Source organism: Cygnus atratus, chromosome 11 (assembly GCF_013377495.2).
Source record: "Cygnus atratus isolate AKBS03 ecotype Queensland, Australia chromosome 11, CAtr_DNAZoo_HiC_assembly, whole genome shotgun sequence".
NCBI classification, from domain to species: Eukaryota; Metazoa; Chordata; class Aves; order Anseriformes; family Anatidae; genus Cygnus; species Cygnus atratus.
Window position 1 is genome coordinate 13,083,294 of NC_066372.1, and position 21,798 is coordinate 13,105,091.

The 21,798-nt window shown below is 47.0% G+C and overlaps 1 protein-coding gene across 6 annotated transcripts in view; it reads right to left on the minus strand.

The window, feature by feature from the left end:
• The window catches only part of ABHD17C (abhydrolase domain containing 17C, depalmitoylase), a 48,825-nt gene extending 35,006 nt beyond the window's left edge, over positions 1–13,819 (minus strand). Inside the window, exons 1-6 of one of the 6 annotated variants that reach the window (XM_050713057.1) lie at positions 13,682–13,819; positions 11,463–11,540; positions 10,454–10,559; positions 10,081–10,297; positions 7,216–7,319; positions 338–465 (exon numbers count right to left, since the gene is read on the minus strand). In XM_050713057.1, the coding sequence (XP_050569014.1) occupies positions 338–465; positions 7,216–7,259 (172 nt within the window). In that variant the 5' untranslated portion in view covers positions 7,260–7,319; positions 10,081–10,297; positions 10,454–10,559; positions 11,463–11,540; positions 13,682–13,819. Of the gene's footprint in view, positions 1–337; positions 466–7,215; positions 7,320–10,020; positions 11,090–11,462; positions 11,541–13,681 lie in introns of those variants that run through there. The other 5 variants (XM_035554847.2, XM_050713055.1, XM_050713056.1 and 2 more) reach the window with 5 other exon arrangements.
• Positions 13,820–21,798: the final 7,979 nt, after the last annotated feature.

Consider the following 21,798-nt stretch of genomic DNA (forward strand, 5'->3'; position numbering starts at 1 on the left):
GTATACAAAAGAGTCAATCATGTGCGGTATTCCTTTGTCTTTGGAATGTCAAAAGTAAGACCAATCCCCACCAACATCAATCTTTAGTTTTGCTGACAATGGGATTCTTAAAAAACAACTAACTTCAGTCAGCCATAATTGTGTCTGTGGTGCCTGTTAGGGGAGAAGGTGACAGTTGTGTATCTCCAAACAGCCTGAAAGCGTGGCCTCTGGCACAGACAGCCCGTTTCCTCCAGAGGACAGAGAATATCCATTTTTTTAACCCGTGTCCCGTGCACGTCTTGCTTGGGAGGGTGAGAGGCCTAGAGGTCTGGCTGGGTCCTGAAGCACATCCTACCTGCTGACGTTGTGAGATGGGTTCTTTCAAGGGGCAGAGACGGAGCCAACATGCCCTGTGTACAGAGCAGTGGACATCTGATGAAATGGTGGAAGTGACTCCTCCTCAGCAGAGTGTGACAGAACAATCTGGATAAAGAAAATACAGACAATATAAATGAGGAACCCTGCGAAATTCCCGGGAGAACACAAACGGCCTCAAACTCCACCTACACTGTTATGAGAGGCACTACTGATATTCTGCTGGAAGACTGAGACAGCCCTGAGAAAAACCTGGATATGCCCTAAGAAGTAATTTAGCTGATGAGATCTGAGAAGAGCCTGTTTAGTGCTGCCGCTACGTGTCCCTCTCACTGCACACACGCTGAAACCAAGATAAGAGCTGGAATTTGGGCATGTACGACCTACTGAAAGTAACATTTCTCAGAACCCTCTCAAAGAGAGTATGACTCGCCCAGAGCCAGACAGCAAAGGCTGTTATATCATAAGTAGATTGCTACTCCAAAGAGTAGACAATTAAAAGGACAATGTTTCCCAGGCTCCACCCTGGTCCTTCCTTCATTCATGTTTGTAATAGTAAGATTAAAACGTCCTCTTGGAATCCAAGGGGAAGTGTCAAGAAATTTGCTCCTTGAGTGAACTAGGCTGTGCAGACCTCACTAGTTATTGGAATTTCTTCAGTGTTCTCTTCCTATGCTCTCAAATCTGTCCATCTGTCATACAACAGAATAGTTCCTGCACTGTGGGTGCCTCCTCAAGAAAGCTAACATTTGCCAACGTCTTGGAGGACAAAATGAAGAAAGGAGCAAGAGGGAGTGACGCAAAAGCAAATCATGCTAGATGAGAAGGATGGAGAAGTAAGAAAAAATCAGTTCCTGAATACTGAAGCCAACATGGCAAGCTGAAAACACAGTGCCAATAAGTTTGTAGCTCAAGAAAGTAAATTAATCAGGACTTAAAATTAGCACTCATTTAGTGTGTATTCTTCATCCTGAGCTGTCAAGAGACCTGCAGTGCACGAGTGCTTAAAAGAATGAAAATTAAGAGAATTTTTTATCCATCCATTTGCATGGTGCTTCAGTGGCAGCCACGCCTCAAACCTTCCAAGGTCCAAGGTGGTGCTGTGGGGTTGTAGAGCACCTTGCCGGGCAGAGGCTGAAGGGCCAACTGTGGAAAGTTGGGCATAGGTGGCTTCACGCATCTTTCACACACTCCCCTAGCACTGCCCAGAGCTTGGTTTGTTCTCTTAACATTTTAGACAAGTCTCAGAGCTTCCTAATTACCGTAGCCCACCAGACATTCACACTGGCTGCTTCCATCACCATCGTCCTGGGATGCTTTGGTTCCCCACTGGTTTCTCCCTCCTTCCTTCAGCCACCTCTTCTGCTAAAGCTCTGACACTCTCCCTGGGATGAGAATGTTTCCAGGACACACAGAGGTGCTGTACTGCTTTCTGTGCCATTATGTCCAGGTACTCTGTCATGGCGGGCACAGAAAAGCAACAGACATGAAGCGTGCCAGCATTTCTCATGGTCCACATCTGAAACTGCTACTTGAAGAATGAGCATTTTGGACCTTTCCTTCACGTGTTCCCCTTGATACTACTGCTTCAGGCCAGCAGTCTCTCTCGGGTCATCTCTCTTTTCCCTCAACCCCATACTTCCCTCTGCTCTTTCTTCTCCGTTTCATTTTGCAGCCAGCAGGCGTCTGCATAGTTTTCACTTGAGCAAATACTGTGAAAAAGCTCAAGAAAAACAATTATTTCTGCCTGTTACCGCAGAACTCATCTTTTTAATGATCTGTAAATAAAGATGTCCCTACTGCTGTGCCTTGTAACTGACATGACACCAAGACTCAGTGTAGTACCCTGCTTCTTCACTAAATGCTAATAGATGGCCTGCAAGGGTAGAATATGCAAGCGTTTAATAATAAACAAATTGTCAAGCCCACTAAGAGGTGGGAAGTAACCCATCGAAAAATAAATATCTGTGAGACTTTTACCATCAGCCATTGACTAAGCGGTGATGGACATGGCAAGGCACCTCAGATGAGCAGGGGAAATCTTCAAATAGCTACCGAAAAGGTGAATAAAACAAAGGCAACACATAGTGGTTCATTGTGCCTTGATTATTTCCACCGTGTCCTGCAGCCTCACCATTCCTGTTACAAGGGCAGAGCACTTCACATCCCGCTTCCTTTTCCTGAACACCAGATAGACAAAAGAATAGGCAGAGACAGTGAGACTGAAGCCAAGTAAGACACCTGGCAGCAGCGCACTGAAGATTACGTATCTTAAACATTAACCATGCCTGGCTTCCTGCTGCTGCCTGCCAACTGTGGGACTGTTTCAGCTGCATAAATAGTCCACATCTAATACCTGCATGCCTGCAACCATCATCTTATTGAATGGCCAGCTGCAAACTCCAAACTCAGACTAGGAAGCTCCTCAATGCGTTTCTGCTGATCTCCTGGACAAATACTCCATGGAGAGTGCAAGTATTATTTCCTACTGTTTATATAAGTTAGTATCTGTGTATTGTAGATCTTTTCCAGGATCCGTTAAAGCTGTAGCAAGGCTGAAAGGCAATGTCTCCCCAGCTGAAGCATAAGGCAAAAAGATCACACTGGAGGCTACCAAACCGAGGGGCAGGGGAAATAAAGAAATGCTGTTAATCAGCATGCTCAGCTGCGTCCTCATCAGCCGAGTCACAGGCGACTTCTTTGCAGCTTCTTGGCAGAGGTGTGAAGGAAGGATTTGAAGGAGAAAAATGAATTTGCTTTGGGGATGGAAGAGGACTCTCACAAGCACAATTGAAGCAGATGGAGTGGGAAGATGTGCATTTGAAAAAGCCAGTGCCTGGCCAACAGATGGTGGCATCAAGAGCTTACTGGAGACATACATCACTTTTGTGCTACAGAGGAGAAGAAAAATTGTTATGAGGACACACTGAGAAAGCCTTGTCAATGACGTCAAAAAGAGGTCAAAGTGACCTGTAAAATTAAAGAGTAATAACAAATGTGAATAACTTTAATTTAGAGGAGCTCTTTAGAAATACAGAGGCAGTTGCAGATTTCTTGGGTAGGAAAATTTACTGTTGCTGCCCCCAGCAGAGCGCTGCCAGGTTAGTGCTAAAGCACCACTGCAGAGGAAGAGGAGAGGAGAGGGAAGGGATGGAGCAGGGAAGGAGAGCCAGACCGTGAACTCCAAGGGCTGGGCTTGCTCCTCTTGCCACTGCTGGGAGGAAGGGAGAGTCAGGGCAGTAACTGCAACTCCCGGGATGCGACGGATCCTCCACCCACAGAGATCAGGCTCCCTGTTGGCAGCAGCACGCTGTGTTGCTTTCCAAGATGCTGCCATAAACAAAGCAGGCACTGGGGCCGTGCCTGTTCATCCCCCCTTGGCAGTCCAACACAGCAGCTTCCCCAGCGGGTGGCTTGAGCTGGTCCTGGCGCTTGGTGTAGCCTTGAAGCCTCAGAGGGTGGTGGATGCTTCGGGTCACTCAAGCTGCCAGGGTGCCAGACACTGGTCTCTGTACAGCCAAGAGTTTAAGATGTAACACCTAAATTAGGCACCCTTGGTAAGCAAGCTAAATATAGCCTCCAGTAGATGGCCCACGCTTATGTTTTTTCTGTTGGGTGTAGTCTTCCCTACATTGTGCCAGTGGAAAGAACTTTCATTTCTTGCTTTTCTTTCTGCAGCTGAGCAAGATCGTAGCAATTTCCTGCCATGTAGACCCATGTAGCATTAAATTTACAGGTCTTTGTGGGCAAAAGTGCATCAATTACTTTACCAGAATGAATCAAAAAGGGAAAAATAGTAGAGGAAACCCACAGAGCTTGAAAGATCGATTTCTTCCAGAGGTACGAGTCTAAGATAAATGACACTATTCAGGTTTTAAAACAGCTTTCTCTAAGGTTTGCAAGAGTTTAATCAAGACCCAGCTATTCTCACATCTGCTGTGAATGCAGTATGAGAAGAATGTGGAAAGGAAAACAAAAATGTACAAACAACAAAACTTACAGGAGGGAAAGTGGGGAGGGAGGGGGGCAACTGTGATATACAAGGAGGGTTCAGAGTCTTGATTTGCAGTGACTGCATTTTATGCTTGTCACTGGCAAATTGACATTTTAAAGATATGTTCTTGACTGCTTTTTCATGTCAGTATCTTTGTTCAGGCTATATCTGGGCTGATGAAAGGAATTTCAATTAAGGACGAAATCTTTTCCTTACTGTACTGAAATGCACAGGGTGGGAGCGGAGGGAAAATGGAGCAGTGAAAGCTCCATAGAGAGTTCTTAAAGCATCTTGCTGACACAGGACGAGGTAGTTTAGGAATGCCTGGGGCAATGCACTCTGTAGCATGGTTTACTGTGCCTTTACAAAGAAGCAGTGTGCATTCGTCTTAGTGCCTACTGCCTGAAGCCATATATCACTCAAACAGGGGGCTAAGGGTTTAATAAATCCCAATCTAGTTTAGTCCCCAAGGGAATGGCAATCCAGACTCATTCACGAGTGTTGGGAAGGATGGCTGCATAACCTGGCAAGAAAAGACTGATTTTTGCCCTGTGACGATAAGCAGTGTCTTGGGAAATGAAAGGGGTTGTAAATTTGCATTGCTACATTGGGAAGAACTGAGATGAAGTAGTAGTGAAAGCCGTAGGGAAAAGAAGCTTGAGGAATAGTAAGACATGGACATAAAGGCAGTGCATGAGAGAGAGAGAGGAAAAAAAAAAAAGGAGAGAGAGAAAAACAATAGAAAACACAAATAGAAAAAATGTAGAAATCAAAACTGCTTTATCTATCTAATCTGCAGTCACTGAATACTTGGGGTGCAAGGCAAATTAGTTTCTGATGAGCACATTCACACAGGTGTATTTCTGTTTGCGTTCATGCCCTTGCCCACCATTTTCCACCCTATCCCTTGGTGAGAATTTTTATTCTGCTGATATGTCCGGGATCCCCACTGGGGCCACGGTAAGCTGAGAGCAGCCGATTCGTGCCCTGCTTCCGTCCATGCATTCAGCAGGTCTATAACAAACAGGCTGCAAAGACTCTTTGGGATCTCTGTGTGGAAGCTGTAACTAGTGCACTCACTTCATTTGGGTCAGAAACTGGAGTAAGCATTGAAGCCTTGCTACCAAATAAAATATGGACAAAGCCAGAGCTCTGTGCCGCTGTGTCTAGACCAGTAATCAAGCTATCAATTAAAAGCTAATTTGTGTATGTCTACACTAGCGCAGAGTCATTAATGTGACTGAGGTGTAGGCATCCATTTAATTCATTACAGTAGCTCAACTACTAAGATGATCTGATTTATCAGCAAGAGCCAGAATTGCTGTTCGCCTGGTTTACGCTCGTGCAAATATTCAGGGGAGAGGCTGTCATGTGTGCGATCCCAGTCTCTGTATCTGCACAGCACTGCCACATCTGTGCATGGCGAGGGAACAAGAGTAAAGACCTTCCCAATTCTCCAATGGTGTATCACATTGGCTCCAGAGAAAATCAAAACTAGAATCAAAACAGAACACTGTATTTTGTGTTTCCTCATTCTCCAGGAATCACCAGAAAACATATGCTTCATTTCATCATAAACCTCCAGGGGGATTTCAAGGTCAGTGGAGATAAAGCTTAGGCTCCCGTTCATGAGTGCTGGTCATGTAATTGAAATAGAAAAGTACATCTAGGCTTATGTCTGTAATAAAGCAGCAATGCTTTATTGAAGCATGTGAACCTTTCCAACTGTCATTCAAATGAAGACAATCTTCACATACAGACTCTAAGCCATATCATTCAACTGGAATAAACCTATTATAATCAGCTTGAATTTCATTTTTAAAAGTATAGGCACAGAAGGGCCATGGATGTTTTTTATTTCATGTGGGAGGTATATCAATTTTTTCCTCTCAACTTCACTCAAACTCCGTTTTCTCAAATCAGACAAACCAAAAATGCCATTAGTCTGATATCACTCCTGGACTCCCTGAAAGGGATGTAAATCTGAAAACCACGTCACATGTTTTCACCTGGAGTATGCATTTGAGGCTAGAAACAACATAGCCCAGCTCTCAGGCATTACCTACATTGAGGCCTTTCCGTTGGTGTGGTTTACAAAAGATCAAACCCTGATGTTCATAGTCTAGGGGAGGTTTTTTAGAAAATTCTTCTGTACTTGGTCCTATCTAAAAAGGCAATACAATTTCATCCAAACACAGAAGCGTAAAAAGGAGAACAGAGTGGCCTTTTCAGAAGCGTCCCTGTCCTGCTTGAAGGCAAACCCATACCAGTCCCAAAACATATAAAAAAATATTATATAACCTGTTCTGGAAACACTTCTCTTGAAGCAGTCTTAGGCAGCCTGCTCCATTGTGGCCCCATTCTTCCCCTTTGCCAATGCTTTCCTTAATTTCTGAACTAAGTGTTTATATTGCTTAAACCCCCCACTACCTTTCCCATCTACAGGCAGCGTTAAGAATAGTCTTTTTTCCTCTTCACAGCAGCTATTTACATATTTATCCTTCTCTCTCTCCAGTCATTTCTTCTGACTAACGCAGTTCCTTCAACTTCTCTTTGTAACTTCTGTTTCTGAATTATCCCTGTTCTTTGCCTCCCTGAAGGTGACCCACAGCTGTCCCCAAGTGCACAGCCCCAGGCTGGAAATGGTCCCCCAGCTGTGGCCTAGCTCCTGCTGCGCAGAGCAGTAGGATGATCTCACAGCTTATAGACTGTACTTTCACTGATCTATCCCAGTGTGATGCTGGCTTTTTTTCCCCTTTTTTGTTAAGAGCTACACGATACTGCTGGCTCCCCGTGAGCCCGCAACCCACTCTAACCCCCATGCCTTCTCAGCACTACTGCTGCTCGCTCTGTTGGCTCCTCACCCCATTTCTTTGCTGTTGCTTGTTCCTACCAACACGCAGAGCATCACAGTTGTCCTTATCAGGTTGCGTTTCTCTGCTTCTAATCCAGTCAACACACTCGGCACCTGCAGAGTTGCAAACAAATACAGTGCTGAGTACAGGGGACACGCTCGGGTCAGCCCTGCCTTTTAGGAAGCACTTAATATTCTCATTTTCAGACCCCTTCTTTTCTATGGGTGACACACACCACCAAGGCTTTTGGCCAGCCAGGGTGACCAAGGTGGTCTCTCTGACAGCTCCTTAGGCTGGCCATGAGCGGGCAACAAGTACACTGCTGCGCAGCGAAATGCCAGCCCTAGCCACGAGTCAGCCCTCCGTGCCTGGACGCTGAAAAATGACCAGCAGAAGCAAATGCTCACATTTCCCAAAAGAGAATAAACATTTCACTTCTTTTTGACTCACATTGCCAGAGGAAAATAAACAAATATTATTTACCATCCGATGGAAATGTAACTTTTTTCCCCTTTTTTGCTGAACCTGCTGTGCAACATCTGCTGTTATAACTGAGGTACTTTAGGGGAAATGTGCTTACTTAAAAAAAAAAATTATTTTGAAAGTGCATAAAGCTTTCGACAGATTTGTCCCCAGTCTTCTAAAATCTCACATGCTTTTGTATCTAATTAGCAAACTCTATGTATATGAAGTCTCTGGCAACGTAAGAAATGAATGGAGCTAGCTTAGTCATTCTTCAGCTTTGTGTGACAGGTATTTTCGAAGAGACGGGCTGCTGATCACTTTGGCTGCAAGAGAATGGGTGTATAGATAAAAAGACACTCGTTATTTACTGGTGAAGTAGCGGTAATGAAATTAAATGACAGTGATGTGGATGCTAAACCCAGAAACAAAATAATCCAAGTTACTGTGATAGCAGATTAATGTTAAGTACGCATTTAGATAAGGCAACATGAATGAAAAAAGAAAGACATGTAAATCAGCTTAATAGTTATTTCATAACTTCTTGCCAAACATATCTTATTAAGGGTTTGTTACTGCTTCCTTTGAGGAGAGCAATGGCATTTTCCTTCAGGGGCTACAACCCTGTGATTCTGCCAAGCTAAGCTCATTGCGATAGCCTGCCAGATCCTAAATAGTTAATGAGGTAACAACAACTACATTTATATGAAAGAAAAACAGTAAACAGCCAGTTCCTTTTGGTTAAAATCTTGAGGTTTTAAAAATTAATGCCAAGGTACAGATAAACCATATGGTAATTTCCTGAAGAAAGATTAGGGGCTTGTGGAAGAGATAAAACCCAAAGCATATGTTTGACTGCCTTGGCTTTCACTTATTAATCATATATATAATGACAGAGTAATTGGAACAATTCTGTGATGGTCACAATTTGCTGGGAGCTGTACTACAGCTAAGTACACATTCCTTATTCTCCCACAACAAGAACATGGATGTCTCACTAATAAGTAAAAGGGAGTTTGGTGCTCACAGTGGCTGTCAGTGGTTAATAAAGGCTGGATTCTACAAATGCTGTAGGAGATGATGCTCACAGCTCCTCAGAGTGGTCACAGCAGACAGGTCTTCTCGGTGCTCTGGTTATTGAGAGGAGACACCCCCTTTCCTACAGGCTGTCTGACTCACTTCAGTGAGGCTTTCAGCAGCCACGTTAAATGTCAGAGCTCCTTTCTAGACCAGGGGGCTTGCTCACGGCATCTTGACGCTGAAGTTAATCTGCTAGCGAAGGCACTGTGGAATAGGTAGACCAGGAACAGTACATAGGTCTATGCATCTGCTAGTCCACTTACCATTGCTTTCAAGTCTAAACATAGCCAACACCAGCTTGCAGTAAAAGTACTGCAGAGTTGGAAAGCAGAGGAGGAAAGTCTGACAAGTTCAGGAAGACCCTGAAAAACTTCCCATGTGAAACACGCTGTTTTCCTCTTCCTGCCTGTTGGTCGCTTGGGGACTGGAGGAAAAAACCCTTTTGGTCTGAGTCATTCACACTTTACCAAGAAAAATACTTGCCGCTTACTCTAGGGAGTAGTGCCACAATAGATTATGATGAAGTGGGGCTCATTTGTTTTACAGAAAACGTCAGTACATGAACTTTGCTGTTCATTTCCAAGCACCCAGCCTGGGAGGTGTCTATTTTCACAAGTTACAATTACTGTCTATATTTCAAAAAGAAACTAGTTAAAGTTCAATGTACTTCTTTAGTTGTACTGAAATGGGATGGATTATTTTTTTTTTCTTACAGAAATTGGACAAATTTTGGCTCTGAACTGATTCAGTATTTATCCTGGCGCTAAACTTGAAACAGTCCAGTAGTTCCATTAAATGAGTAAAACTGTCCACATACACTAGGTTACTTTCCTGTTTTTCTGGACTAGGTGTCTGCAGAGCATTTAGCTTAATAAATACAACTCTAAGCATAATTTTAGGCTGTCTAAAAAGAAAGTGGATTGAAAGGGTAGATCTGTGGCTTTTTTTTTTTTTTTTTTTTTTTTTTTTTGGAATAGAAAGCTTTCTGCTTCCCAGTTTTGGCCAAAAAGCTGTTTTTTGAGGGATGGAAAATCCACTCTGTCACAGTTCAAGCTTCCACCGTGATGGCAACATTTGCAGCTTTGTTTGCAGTAATTTTTAACAGAAGGATTATTTCTCCATCTCGGATACATTTGTTTCTTGTAAGTGCTTGCTGCAGCGCATCCGTTTGGCAGTAACCCCCTGGCTGGGGAGCCACAATCTGCTGCTTTTGCTTCATGTCTGAAGCTATTCAAACAAAGCAAGCCCCGAGTTAAATTTATCTGAACTCACTTAGGCGCGCTTCACACAGCTGTTGAGTCACTAGAGCCTCCCATTCCTCACGCCGCTTACCGACGTTCCTCCTGCGGAAGCCGGCGACCATCCGGGGAGGTGGAAAGGCAGCTCCACGTGTCAGCAGGAAGGCTTCTCAGCTAGGAAAGAGGGAAGGACTCCTGCTGCCAAAGCCCCGGCCTACGCCACGCGCAGTGACCCGCTTCCCCAGCCTGGGAGACTTGGCTGATCTTCACGGAAATGAGTGAAACCGGGTCAGATACCCACAGCGAAAGATCTGGCTGACGGAACAAACAGGATGGAAAAGGGACGTAAATGATAAAGGAGCTGAGCACGGCTTGAGCTGAAGTCTTCAGGGAATTCATTCAGGTGGCAAGAGGATAAAGGCTCAAGGACAAGGCTCCCCTGGGGCCTTATTTCCCTGTACACGCACCGTTTCGTTTGACCCGGGAGCCCTCTCTGCTCCTGGTGTGGGGTCACAGCACGGTGCAGCCTGGCCATGAGTTCATTGCTGCCTCCACTGGCCTGAAGGGAGACTCCTGAGTCACAGGAAGAAGGAAGCTCGGGGTTAGATGGTGGCATAGCACCCCCTTCCCCCTCCTGGGTGGGGACAGCCCAACAGGAGAACGTTAAAATGGGCTGTGCTGGTGGATAGAATCATAGAATCAATAAGGTTGGAAAAGCGCTCCAAGGTCATCTGGTCCAACCATCCCCCTACCACCAGTGTCACCCACTAAACCATGTCCCTAAGCACCACGTCCAACCTTTCATTGAACACCCCCAGGGACGGTGACTCCACCACCTCCCTGGGCAACCCGTCCCAATGCCTGACTGCTCTTTCTGAGAAGAAATGTCTCCTCATTTCCAACCTAAACCTCCCCTGGTGTAACTTGAGGCCATTCCCTCTAGTGCTATCGCTAGGTATCTGCAAGAAGAGGCTGACCCCCAGATCCCCACACCTTACTTTCAGGTAGTTGTAGAGAGCAATAAGGTCTCCCCTGAGCCTCCTCTTCTCCAGATCAAACAACCCCAGTTCCCTCAGCCACTCCTCACAGGACTTGTGTTCCAGGCCCTTCACCACATGTTCAGCCTTACTTTGGAGTTCAAGCATATGGATAGATAGATAGGTACAAACTTATAAATAAATTGAGGCAACAGCACAGCCTTGATTGGCGTTTGCAGGCCCAAAAGTTGTCTCCAGCCTGGATTCCTCCCCCAGCATCTCAGGGAATGTGCCTGCGGAGCCCCGGCCTCCCTGCCATGAGGCCTCCGTGTGGCCTGGCAGCACAGAGCACTGGGCACTGCCACCAACTCGTATTGCTTGAGCACCGTGACAGACACCCCATTTCTGTAATGCAAGGATGATTGAAATATTAATTTTTTCTAGGAGAATGTCAGAAGCAGCACTTGCTCGGCTGCAAGAGAAGCCCCAGGGCGTTCACCTGGAGGTGGATGCGGGGCCTCCTCAGGCCAGGGTCAAAGCGAGCGGCTCCGCTGCTTTCAGCCGTGGTGCCTTTCCCCTGCAAGACAGAGAGCTCAGGATCTGTTCTCTGTTCGTTAGTACAGCTTGACGTGGAGAAACTAACTGCACGATGGGAAGTCAGCCATGAAATAAACTGTTAAGGCAAGTAAGGAAGCAGTGACAGACATCAGAGTCACTGCTGCTATGCTTATGTTTGGCAGATGACAGGATCCCAGCAGATCATTAGCAGGGGGCAAATACAGAAGGCCTTAGGCTAAATCTTGCCATTGCTCCCAGTAATTGCCTTTTAAGCAACTGGGAGATTGTAGGGGAAAGGTCTCGTACTGCCAGAATTAATGTTTTCTGACAGTAAAATGCTCCTGACTTGCAGTCAGAAAAATGAGACCCTAAATATACATGGCTCTGCTAATACTAACAGAGCAGTGCAGTCTTTCATTTAGAGGGTGCTCTCCTTAATTTTGTTGTAGCTCATGCAGCCAATAAACAGATCACACTAGCTTATTATAAAGATATTTTCTTTACACACAGATGGTATTAGAAAACATCTCTGTATATAACATCTGTAAATACACAATGAACTAGTTATCTGATACGCAACAAATTAGATTTTTTTTTTTTTGTGCAATACCCCCAACAGGAAGCAAAGCATGTGTAGTGACTAAAAACAATATTATTGCTTGCTGAAATAGAGCAATGCATCCTGTTGATGGGAAGGGTAAGCTTTGCCTGGAAAGGACTGTTATTGCAGCTTCAAGTCATTCAAGACTTTTTTTTTTTTTAAATAAAAAAGCACTTTTTATTCACTTCTAAGCAACAACTGTTGGCATATTTCCTTACAGAAGACACTGCTGTGTCCGGCTATTACTCAACTAGTAACATCAGACATTAAAGTTGCAGGAAACACAGTTCATCTTTTGCGTAGTTAGAAAGGAGTTGGCTTCCCCATTACTCTGGAAATTGAACTTGCTGCTGGGCAGAAAACCACAATTCACAGCGGAAAATAATAGCTGATATATGAATATCTACCTAAAGACTAATCAGCAAAACAAACAACCTGTGATGAAGGTGACCTGTGTGACGTTTTTGGAGGAAATTAGTCATCAGTATTCTCCTGCTTCCTTTTATTTTAAAATATTAAATCACCACCCCTCCCCAGTTTAGCTGAGCATGGGTTAATACAATCTGTTGTGAATAAGAGTCAAGCTGTTTTCACAAGACAAGCTGCATTTTACCAGGGCCTAATGTTGACCATGTGCCTGTTGAGTTCCCAGGGCTAGCCCTTAGCCCCAGGTGTTACTGCACTCCAAGCAGTGCTAGGGGTCCTAGCAAGTACCCACACCATACAAGAAGGGACTAGAAGACGGGAGGAAGCAGGATCAGGCTTGCTTCCTGCACACCTTTTGGGATTTCCTACCATGTTCATTGCGTCAATGAACACCCTTTAAAAATTTTCTTCCCCCCAAGCCAGTGGCTTAATGGCATACCATTTAGGGATGACAACAGGCTGAATATTGCATTGAGATAAGCCTCTCCAGATCTGAAATAACTGCACTGGCTCTGACCTCCAGATCTGAAATAACTGCACTGGCTCTGACCTCCAGCGTAATTATGCCAATGCTCAACCAAGACCAACGTTCCCTCTCATGCCAACTGCGTGACGTACAAGCAGTAACTCTCAAAGCATATGTTTTCCTTCTTTTCCACTGAGAAACTATGCGTAAAACATTCTGCACGCCAAGCACTACAGGACATGCGTAACAAACAAACAAAAAAGGCCATGAGATGAGTCCAGGACCCACTGATGTCAAGGGAAGTTTTTGCTGTTTGTTCCACCACAACAGGGATTTGCCTGTCCTGAGCGCATAGGCAGGACAGGATGGAGTGTAGTTGGTGTGTGGGAGCTCCAGGGTGGTGCGGCTTGTCCTTCAAGGTGGCTAGTTGCTGCTTCTTGTCAAAAAGCCAGAGCATCTCCTGGTTGTCATTGCTTGCTGCTCTGTGTGTGTGCTTAGCTCTGAGGCTGGCAGCCCTCTCGCTTCTTTGGTTTTAATTAGGCTCTAATCTCCAGCAAATTAGCTTGATTGCAGATGACCACTTTTATTAGTCAAAGAGCTAACAAGCACATTTTACTTAGAGATTCATAGCAAAAAAAAAAAAAAAAAAAAAAAGATCCAGACTCACCAGTGCTTCACACTAGGCTTCCCCAGACCAACAGCATTTACTAACACGTAAGCTCTGCGGACAATAGCCAGCTTTGCCCTACATCCACTACACTCCAAAGGCATGTGGCTTGCTAAACTGGAAACCACTGCCAAAACAGTCCATTTCAATGTGTAAACCAGATGAAAGGTCAGGACGCTGTGCAGCAGACAGGCACTGACACCAGTGACGTGCAGGAGCTGGAAAAACCATCAGCGTCCGCGGCTGAATGTGGTGACACGTCAGCCTGCTGCCTGGCTGCTTTAGCAGGTACCATCCCTTCCCCTGTGCACTGCCTTGGGCCACCCGTTATATGGCCACCCGTTTCTGTGAGCAAACAGCAACTCTGGCAGAGGTTTAGGGACTGTCAGCCTCGGGCTTTTGCTTTCATGCTTGTTTTAACGTAGCTGTTTCAGTGAAAGCAAACAAGCGAGCAAAAGACGAACCCTCCACCCCTCAACCCCAACACACTGTTTTGAAGCTTTGAGAAAAATTCTCTTTCCCTCCTACTCCCAGGAAATGACTCACTATAAGAGAAACATTAAAAAAAAAATCAGTTTGTCTGTTAGTATAAAAATCAATTAAAAAACAAAACAAACAAACAAAAAAAGCCACGAGAGATCTGCAGCTGGCTTGACTGAGTGAATCTCCTAGCAGTAGCCTTCCCTCCTCTTGCCTCTTTCTCCTTTGGCCTCCTACCCCACAGCTGCAGCTGCTCTCATTCCAGCTGCTACTTTTTCAAGCAAACCAGTGCTACTAGAAGTCGTGAAGAGGCCAAGCTCCATCCCTTTCACCTCATCTCCTGGTGTCTGCAGCACCCGCAGCACCGCCTGGCCGATCTCACCTCCTCCTGCCCCAGCCACGGCACCAGGATCAGGGTTGCGATTATCCCAGCGCCGCCGCCAGCAGGGACAGGACCTAATGACAGCTCAAGGGGGAATGGTTTTAAACTAAAAGAGAGGGGAAATTTAGATTAGATGTTAGGAGGAAACTCTTCACTCAGAGGGTGGTGAGGCACTGGAACAGGTTGTCCAGAGAGGTTGTGGATGCCTCATCCATGGAGGTGTTTAAGACCAGGTTGGATGAGGCCCTGGGCAACCTGATCTAGTGGGGGGCATCCTGCCCATGGCAGGGGGGTTGGAATTAGATGAACTAGATGGTCTTTAGGGTCCCTTCCAACCCGAGGCATTCTATGATTCTGTCATCACCACAGGGCCATGGCTTGGCTGTCCCAGCAGCAGGCTGTTGTGCTGGTTGTACTCGGACATACCGTTAAACCACTCGACTTGTCACGTCCTGATAACACAATTATTTTCTGGGATTGCTACTCACCCAACATTTTCAGCACTGGCCGCCGCACAGACCCGGGAGGGATGGCACTGATCCGTGCACGTCTCCGTGCAGCAAGATTTTGGCGTTACTCATTCAGCCACCACCGCTCCACCCGGGCCCTGGGGAAGGAGCTGCCTGGCACTGGAAAGGAGCTTCGAGAAGAGGCCGGACCCGTGCCAGGCTTGGCAGCCCCCCAGCAGCTGGAGCAGCACCTCAGGGCACCGCGCGGTCAGGGGGTAACGAGCTCGCGGCAGAGTGCGAGCGTGCAGCTGGTGCGGGTCACAGCGCTGACTTCATTTCCTTCCTCCCGGCTCCCTCGCCGCGCTCTGCCCGGCCATCTCACCCAGGCCTGGCCGGTGTCCAGGCAGCACCCCTGGGCAGAGCCGCGGATAGCACTGCTCTCCTGAGGCGTGGGGCACCTGGTCATCGTCCGAGCCTTTCTGAGTGTGTGATTTTCTCTCTCAGGAGCCACCGGGTCTCCCTGATGGCTCCCACAGAGCATCCAGAGCTGATGGAGCAGTGAGCAGGCCCTCCCGTTATACCTGCCCGAACCGGAGACCGCAACAGTGAAAAGAGAGAGGAAGGCTTCTATTCACTTGGGCCACAAGGCTCTCTTAAAAGCTGGAGACAGGAAACATTATCTGTTAGTGACTGATGAGCATTTGTGCTGCAGCAGCTCTGGAGGCTCCCACTGACATCCTGCTCCTGTTATTCTGGGCACAGGCACCAGATTGAAAACAGTCCTGGCCGCAAAGACTTCGCAATTGAACCCACCTAGAATGTGAATAAATAGGGCCTGCCCCACCAGCAGCCCTAAGCAGCTAAGCAGCAGCTAAGGGACTTTGCTCTTCCCATTTAGCCAGGACCCCAGGGACCACGAGCTTCTGGGCCCATTGCATCTGCAGCCTGCCCAGCCTCCTCCAAGTCCCACGTACCCAGCCCTGGCCACAGAGGATGCTCCCAAGTACCTGGAAGGGCAGCAGCAAAGCTGGGGGAAATCCAGTCGCCTTCAGCCCTCCTTTCCCTCCCTAATAGCTCCTCATTTGATGGTTTTGATGCTCAGCCTCGCTGTCTTTAAGTAATTCTGTTGATTTCCACAAATAACCGAACCAGACCCACGAGGGCTGGGTGGGAGATGAAGGGCCGTCTCTCAGGGTGCAGGTCTGCAGCACAGCCCAGGGCTGAGCCCAGGGCTGCTGAGATCCAGCCTGTGCTGCTTGCTGGCCAACACCACTCGTTGTGCTTTACCAGCCAGCAAGTCTTTTACTACTTAGGAAACCGCTCACTCCATTTTTCACTAAATACCTCTTTTTGGTAGTGATGGCACTGCAGAGTTATTTCACTGTAGTGAGGCTCCTGGCAACATCCTCAAAAGCTGAAAAAAAAAATCACATTAAATCCAGGCATTAGCTCCAGTGACTTTCCTGGGAAAATACAAAGTAAAGAAAGGAGTTTTGATTTAGGTTCCACTAGATCTTCCTCCTCACACTTACATCATTTATACCCTCTTGAACCCTGTACAAGGGTCTTCAAGAAAGCATTCATTTTTCAGGAGACGTTCAGTTGCATTTCATCTCTCTGTCTAAAACAACATCTTATGTTACTACTTCATTTATGATTAAAATGGCAAAAAAATAGATATATAAATCCATCAGTATCCATCGATACCATCAACAACCAATCACGCTTTGGTTTAATTTCAAAATCTCTGGAACATAGCAGGTGCAAAAGCTTTGTTTGGATGATGCTAGGCTTGTGCTATACTTAGGAGAGAAAAGGGGAAGGAAAACAGAGGGGAGATAAATAGACCACATATGCAATATTCCTGACATTTTCCTGTTTCCTTGTGTTTGGATGACAGGAAGAATGTTTTGTCATAGCAATTTTCTGGGATTTCCAAACTGGAAGACGAAGCTCCCAGAATCTGCAAATCCATAGGTCTATGCAGCACTTCCAACTGTTGAATGGGAAAGACTGAGTTAATTGCTAGGAAGTGGGAACTGCGCTACCGTGTCTTGGCTGAAGTGCATGTGATGAAGAGATGGTTGCTCTGCTCAACTTGCCATGCCAACGCAGTACACGTGTCTACTGGACTCTGTCACCTAGAAGCCAACCGCAACCATTGGACCTGCGTGGAGCTGGCATGGGTGAGGGTCTGACAGCAGCAAGGGCTGACAGGGGCCAGGAGCCTGGCTGGGGCATGCAGGGGCTCTCCCCACCTCCTGCCCATGCACATGTGCTTCCTGGACCCATGGCATCTCTGCCTGGACCTGGCTTTCTTCTCCGGCCTGGACCAGGGTCGGAACGTCTTGCAGCAGGACAATCAGCAGGACTGGGAAGAACCCATGGCCTGAGGTCAGTGTGGGAGCCCAGGGGCATGGCTTGCATGAGACCAGGCCTCCAAATTTACGTATTTGCAGTGTGAAACGGAGGCAGCCCAGCCTGGTTTGGCTCCCCCACCCCTTTCTTCCACCTTGGTTTCCTGCCGCTGCCTTTGGCGGAGGAGGCCAGGCGAAGGGCAGCGCACCCCCCTCACCCACCACGCCACTTACTGGTAGGCCGCAAGCGACACAGAGGATGAACATTTCTACTTCGCGTACAGTCAGCAGCGCAGACGCAGCGCGATGGATCTCCAGCCCCACATGGGGGGAAATCCCCAGGAGAGCTCAGCTCTGCATGGAGCTGCTGCAGAGGAACAGAGAAATGCCACTGATAAAGACTGCAGAAACAACACGATGCATGCCTAAGAGCAAAGCTGAGCACTGAAACATGCTGTAACAGCCTGCTCCTGCCGATAAAGCTTTCAGCAGCTTTGGAGCAGAGTACAAGTGGTGGGATCACCGAAATGCTGTCACGTAGCAACAGCATTAACAGCAGAACCTGAGCGTACAGCTTCAAGTGACAAACTGCACTGTGCTTGGATGCAGCTGTGCCCAGCAGTGCTGTGCCACTCACTCATAGCACAGCCGTGAGAAAGGCCCTGGGTGGTGAATTTGGAAGCAAGAACGTATTTTCATTTAAGGGGTATGTGAGTCCCCACTGAAGCCTAAAGCATTTTGTCAGAGAGGAATCGGCTTCAGCAGGTGCTGGGATGTCTGCAGAAGCCATCTTCCTGAAGCATTTAACCAGCCTCCACCTCCATGAAACTGGGCTGCTCATGGGGCACAGAAGCAAAGCAGCTTGGGTGGTTCCCAAATGGGGAACGGTTGAGGCATGTACAGCAGGAGACACGAGCCCTTGTCTGGTAGAGTCAATGCACAGCAGTAAGTACAGCCAAAAGGTGCTTCAGGTCCCCTTCAGACCGAGTCAGCACCTCCACAGAGGATCTAAGTACATATAAGTACAACAGTGGTGTGAAGCACAGTAAGGCACAGCCAGCCCAGAACAAGAATATTGGGTATGAGCAAGGGAAATAGACCATGAGAAGGTGCAAGGAAAGCACACACAGAACAGTGAAATGGCAAATGGCTCTGCATTTGGTTTTACTTACTCAAATCCTGAATGCTACTTTTGATTCCCTTGGAGTGGCAGTAAGTGGTGACCCATCCTCTGTGTTTTTTCACGGCCAGAAAAACAGCAAAAATTCATTGTATCGGATGCTGCTACAACTGCATTTGGAAGGATGGGTCATGTTAGTGTTGAACACAACACGTTCCTTGTTCTTCCGTACCCTGTGATGCTCAGGAAAAGAATTAAAAAAAAAAAAAAGAATAAAGATCTCTTGTTGGGTGGTTGGGCACACCATCCTCCGGGAAAAGTTTTGTCTTCCTGTAACACAAGCTAAATGAGAAAACTGAACAATGAGGGTGCTGAGACCTCACTGCTATTCAGGAGTTTGGCGCATTGACTCTTACAGCAACGTATTTCAAGAGAGGTGCCTTCCCCATCCGCCGCAGCATCAGCGCATCTGTCCCTGGCACTGCCTCTCGGGCACGAAGCCAGGCTGGGAGGCTGAGTCCTCTTCCTCCTCTGGCGGAGGGGAAGAAGCTCAGTGACTGAAGAGAAGTGAACCTGGTCGTGTCACCTGCAGCCCCAAACACCACCATCATCTAGAATGATTTTGGTTTTCCTCATTTCCCAACTTTTTGTTTGCAAAAATAGCAGTTTTGGAGGAGGGATTTAGGACTTGTGATTACAAACAAAACAGAATATTACTTGCATAGTGGGAGCAGCTCGGTATTACATGGCTGTCTCTTGACATGTTTACACAGCTGGCCAGATACCATTAAAACATATTTTCTCAGGAGGCAGTGTGGTCTCACGGAATGAGCATGGGCCTAGGAGTCAGGAACTCCCACGTTGTAATTTTGGGTCACCAGTGATTCGCTTTGGTGCAGACCGAGCCGTTTAACCCCTGCGCGTGTCAGCGGCCCAGCGCCTAACGAGGAATAGAAGGTGACACCTCCTCACAGCAGGCTGACGTTGAGGATCAATGCATTAATCCTGGGGCGGGAGGGGACGACGAGGATCCTGATGTGGTGCACAAGGTCAAAAACACCCAAATAAAGACTGGGGGTGGATGCAGTGGCTCTTAACTTTCTCCTACCTTCACCTCTCCCTGGTTCGGGTTAGGCAGTCTCTGAATCAGGAATGCTGCATCTGACGGGGTCTTGTGCAAGCCGTTCTGCTCTGAGCTGAGATCACCCGTAAGCACGCTGCAGCAGTTTCTCACTTTCCCTAGCAGTAAAGGAGCAAAAGCCTTCTTGGTAAGACCGCAGCAGTTTTCTGGATCCTTAGGGAAGTGAAAAAGTGAACAAGTGACTTCTAGCCCAGGAACATTAATGACTAAAAAGCATCAATTTCCAAACAGCTGAAGAACGTATCAGCTATTACATCTGAATGGAAGCTTGCAGAGCAACAGGACTGTAAATGCCATGAAATGACTGGCTCTAATTCTAGCTCAGGTGGTTAAACATCAAATAAAACCTAAATTTATATTGAACTAGGGCCTATACTGTGACACCATTTGTAAGTGCAGCCTTCCTTCTCAGCAGCATCGCCCCTGCCATGGGAATCAGACTCAGGCATTTGGTTCGGGATGCTTTTGTGATAGCACTGAGATCCCTGAGCAGACTTCAGATTTGACCTGGACACCACATACAAACCAGTCCATATAGCTTCTGGGTGACGAGGATGGAAATAATCCTACAGGAAGATATTTTAGCTGGTGGCTAAACTGTGATCTTACCCATTAATATCCTTGTTTACTTCTCCCACTGTTGTTACGTCTGGTAACTGCCCTGTTTGCGTTTTACTGTGCTGTTAATAAAGGTTTTATTTGATGGAAAACTGGAGATCATCCAGCAAAAAAAGGGTTCCAAATCAGACACAGACACAGACAGACACAGACACAGATTTCTAGGTTGGAAAAGACCTCAAGATCATCGAGTCCAACCTCCGACCTAACACTAAGTACTCCACTAAACCATATCGCTAAGCTCTACATCTAAACGTCTTTTAAAGACCTCCAGGGATGGTGACTCCACCACCTCCCTGGGCAGCCCGTTCCAATGCTTAATAACCCTTTCGGTAAAGAAGTACTTCCTAACATCCAACCTAAAACTCCCCTGTCGCAACTTTCGCCCATTCCCCCTCGTCCTGTCACCAGGCACGTGGGAGAACAGACCAACCCCCACCTCGCTACAGCCTCCTTTAAGGTAACTGTAGAGAGCGATAAGGTCGCCCCTGAGCCTCCTCTTCTCCAGGCTGAACAAGCCCAGCTCCCTCAGCCGCTCCTCGTAAGACTTGTTCTCCAGACCCCTCACCAGCTTGGTCGCCCTTCTCTGGACTCGCTCGAGCACGTCCATGTCCTTCCTGTAGCGAGGGGGCAAATCAGGCAATAGCTATTTTGTTTCTTCACTCCAGTTCCTTTCTTCCCTTTCCCGGTTTCTCAGGGCCTGTAATAAAAAGGAAAAGTTGCTTGCAAAACTCGGGGAATGGCCTTGCTGATAGACTGTATCTCTGGGGTTTTGTCAGCAGCTCCAGAGGATTTTTGTCAACAACTTGAGTCATTCTGGGGAACTGGCCTGCTCTTTGTAAAGCAGATTTCTGCAGAGGAGGATGGGTGTAGGAATGGCTAGGTGGCATAAAATCTGAATCTGTGTTACAAAGCATTTTCTCAGAGCTTCTTCAGGATATGGGAAAGGATGCGTCAAGGCGTGATGGAGACAGAGCTGGAGGCGGCTGCAGCCAGAGAAAGTCCTGTGGCTGTTTCTGTTCAGCCCTGTGGCTGCTCCACCTTGCCAGGGAGGCCAGATGGACTTTTCAGCTGGCTTAGGGTGGGTGACCATGTAAAGGTCTTGGTGCCTTCTCTCCACGGTTGTGTTGAGGGTGGGAGCTGCCCTCCCTGAATCCCAGGCATAACGGAGGTGCCAGGCCCACGGAGGCCACCTCTTCACCTCGTGGGGAAGCAGGGCTGTCCCCACCTCATGACCCGGTCCAGCAGAGGATGAAGACGACAGGACCCTTCAGCAGCCTGTTCCCACACCACACAAGCTCTCCAAGTGAAGAAGTTTCCCCAAATGTCCAAACGGAGCCTCTCAAGCTGCAGGCTGTGGCTGTGACCCGCAGAGCAGGGGTCAGACCTTCTCCTCCACTACCACCAGACTCTGAGTCCGTTGATGAGGAGAATGCATGCTCTTTGCATGAGAATTTTTTTTTTTTTTTAAAAAAAAGATTGTTCTCTTCTGGATAGCAAACTTAAAGTTTGCTTTAAGCAAACTTTAGCAAGAGAAACAAAAGAAAAGCAAACTTTCAGCAAAGAAATT